The sequence below is a fragment of the Ailuropoda melanoleuca genome, chromosome 1, assembly GCF_002007445.2.
Source record: "Ailuropoda melanoleuca isolate Jingjing chromosome 1, ASM200744v2, whole genome shotgun sequence".
Lineage (NCBI taxonomy): Eukaryota > Metazoa > Chordata > Mammalia > Carnivora > Ursidae > Ailuropoda > Ailuropoda melanoleuca.
In genome coordinates this window covers 115,517,763-115,520,468 of record NC_048218.1, presented here as the reverse complement: position 1 = coordinate 115,520,468, position 2,706 = coordinate 115,517,763, and the positions used below count along the sequence as shown (strand labels likewise).

The 2,706-nt window shown below is 52.0% G+C and overlaps 1 protein-coding gene across 1 annotated transcript; it reads right to left on the bottom strand.

Annotated features, from left to right (window-relative positions):
• Positions 1 to 384: 384 nt before the first annotated feature.
• On the bottom strand, positions 385 to 1,577 carry POM121L12 (POM121 transmembrane nucleoporin like 12). Its single transcript, XM_002921440.2, has one exon. It carries the CDS (start codon positions 1,481 to 1,483, stop codon positions 680 to 682), a length of 804 nt encoding a protein of 267 aa, XP_002921486.1. The 5' UTR covers positions 1,484 to 1,577; the 3' UTR covers positions 385 to 679.
• Positions 1,578 to 2,706: the final 1,129 nt, after the last annotated feature.

The window sequence follows — 2,706 nt, the reverse complement described above, 5'->3', positions numbered from 1 at the left end:
CAGAATGATCAGTTTAAAACACATCAACCTGATTAGTGTTTCCTCTGCTTAAAACCTATGGGTCTTAGAATAAAACTCGAACTCTTCCATGGCCCCATTACTTTATATTACTTCATCTTTGTCTGTGTCACTAACCTCATATGTTTTCTCTCACCACTCTCTAGCTTTACTGGACTTCTCTTTGGGCCTCAAATAAATAAAAGTCATTACCAGTGCAGGGTCTTTGCCCTTCCTCTTGGTAGTCTGGACATTCGGGTTGTTTCCACTCTTCTGATATTATGATAGTTTTCCTTTTATTTTTATAGAAAAGATCTTTTTAAAATATTAATGTTATTTTTAATAAGAGCAAATATTTATACAAACTGGGCAAATGGGGAAGGTGGGGAAAGAAGAATACCTTCCAGTAAATGAAGGGAAAAGACAGGAAGGATTGGGCAGACAGGAGGAGGCAAGGGGTTTAACATCAACAATCTCCAGTGCAGGCTCTCCAGAGTAAGGACAGGCAGGTCTGGGGGCTGCAGTAATACTGGGGCAGGAGCATGGGGTCAGCAAGATGAGAATAGGTATACAGGTTTGAGTTTTAGGAGGCAGGTAACAGGGCCCTGACTCTTAGGAAGGAGCCAGAGGAGCCATGGGCTGGGCGCCCTCAGGGCAGGAAAAGACCCTCCTGGTGGTGTTCTTAAGCACTGGGGGAGGGTGGGAGGCCCCGGGAGCGCTGCATCTTCTCCCAGCTCTGCCCCTGAGGCTCCGGGCGCTGGGCTGACACCGCCCCTGCAGCGGGGTGAGCAGCAGGCAGTGAAGGCTGGACATCAGGCTTGAGGTGCGCGTCCTCCCTGCAGACGCTGTAGCTCCAGGAGTGAAGGTCTCTGATCAGAGGCCCTGGCCTGGGCACAAAGGAAGGGACCACTCCATTTCTGATCAGGGGCTTAAAGGCAGATGGCCTGGGCTCCGGGTCCCGCCTCCTGCTCACGCTTTCGGGGATCTCAAACCACAGGGGCCCGTCAAACTTCCTGTTCCCCTTCTGGCACTGGCTGAGAGCCCTCAGTACGGTCTCCTTGGCACAAGGGTCTGGACGCTCCTCCAGGGGGGAAAGGCCTGCAGGGCAGGCACCGTGCCCCTGGGCCCGGGACACCCAGGGGCTCCTTCTGCGCTCAGGGGGAGCGATCTTGACCGTCACAGGGCTCCAGATCCGCCGTGGGTGGCGGGCACTCCAGAGCCACCGCTTCATGTAATTCTCCCAGGCGCTGGAGAGATCCGGCCCCAGGACTGTCTCAGGAGGTGGCTTGGCAGGAAAGCGCCTCCACGCCTCGGTGACCACCCTCCGCGGCTTGGCGGGGTCCCAGTTGGGCGGCATCCACGGGAGGGGTCCGGGGCAGATGCGGTGCCCACCGTCCTCGGCCTGGGCAGGCCAGGGCCGAGGGTTCGGGTGCCCTTGGGCAAGCGGTTGCGGCGCGGGCTTGGGTGTGCTCAAGTAGCTGCCCATGGGAGCGGGCGTCCGGGAGGGGGCCTTCTAGTGGGGATTCTGCTTCCAGAAGTTCCCAATGTCGCTGGGCGCAGCTGCGGCCGAAGTGCTTGGGGCTCGGATGACCGTTGGCATCTGAGTGCACGGAAAGCGCGTGGGCCTGGGCGCTGGAACCCTCCACACACGCGGGCGCGTGAGGCTGGCAGAGGGGACGCGGGAAAAGTCTGCAGGAGCAGCTGCAGCCTGCATGCGCACGGTTATCTGAAGGTCACGGCCTCCAGCCTCTGTTCTTCTCGCTGCTGATAGCAAGAGTTTGGCTGTGGAGGGAGGCCTAGAAGCTCATGATCTCCACTCCCCAAACCCCGGCATCTTTATTGCAATATCATTCACATACCATACAGTTCACCCAAAGAGTACAGTTCTATAACTTTCAGCACATTCACAGATACGTGCACTCATCACCATTGTCAACTTGGGAACCCCCATTTCCTTATTGCGGGCTTTCGTGTAAACAGGGTTATGTAACAGGTCGTCTTTTGTGCCTGGCTTCTTTTGTTCAGAATACTGTTTGCAAGGTCCATCCATACAGTAGCAGGTAGTGGCTTCCCACTCTGTTTGTGATCCAGCAATATTCCATTGCACGGATAGACCAGGGTTGTTTATCCTTTGCCAGTTAATGGACATTCGGGTTGTTTCCACTCTTCTGATATTATGAATAATGTTGTTATGAACATTCTTTGTGTATAAAGGTTTATGTGGACAAATGTCTTCATTTCTCTTGGGTGTATAGCGAGGGTAGAATTGCTAGGCCATACCTTAACTGTTGAACTTTTTTTTTTTTTTTTTAAGATTTATTTATTTGGGAGAGAGCACATATTAGCTGGAAGAGCCGCAGAGGGAGAGGGGGAGAGAAACCTTATGTAGACTCCATGCCAAGCAGGGAGCCCTACATGGGGCTCGATCTCATGACCCTGAGATCATGACTTGAGCCAAAATCAAATTCCTGAGCTTCACCTATGGAGCCACCCAGTCGTTCCTTAACTGTTCGACTTTTTGAGAAATTACCGAACTATTTTCCACAGTGTCTGTACAAGTTGACACCTCCAATAGCAGAGCTGTCTCTATTTTTGTACTTGACTTTAGAAGGAGAAGGTATAATAATCCTTGTAGTTCATAAAAATTACAGATCAGGTATTGACAGATGGCCATTCTCTTTCATTATCTTAAAAACTAAACATAATTCA

Excerpts from the sequence above, each read along its gene's own strand:
- POM121L12 (XM_002921440.2), bottom strand. The coding sequence starts at position 1,483 with ATGGGCAGCTACTTGAGCACACCCAAGCCCGCGCCGCAACCGCTTGCC.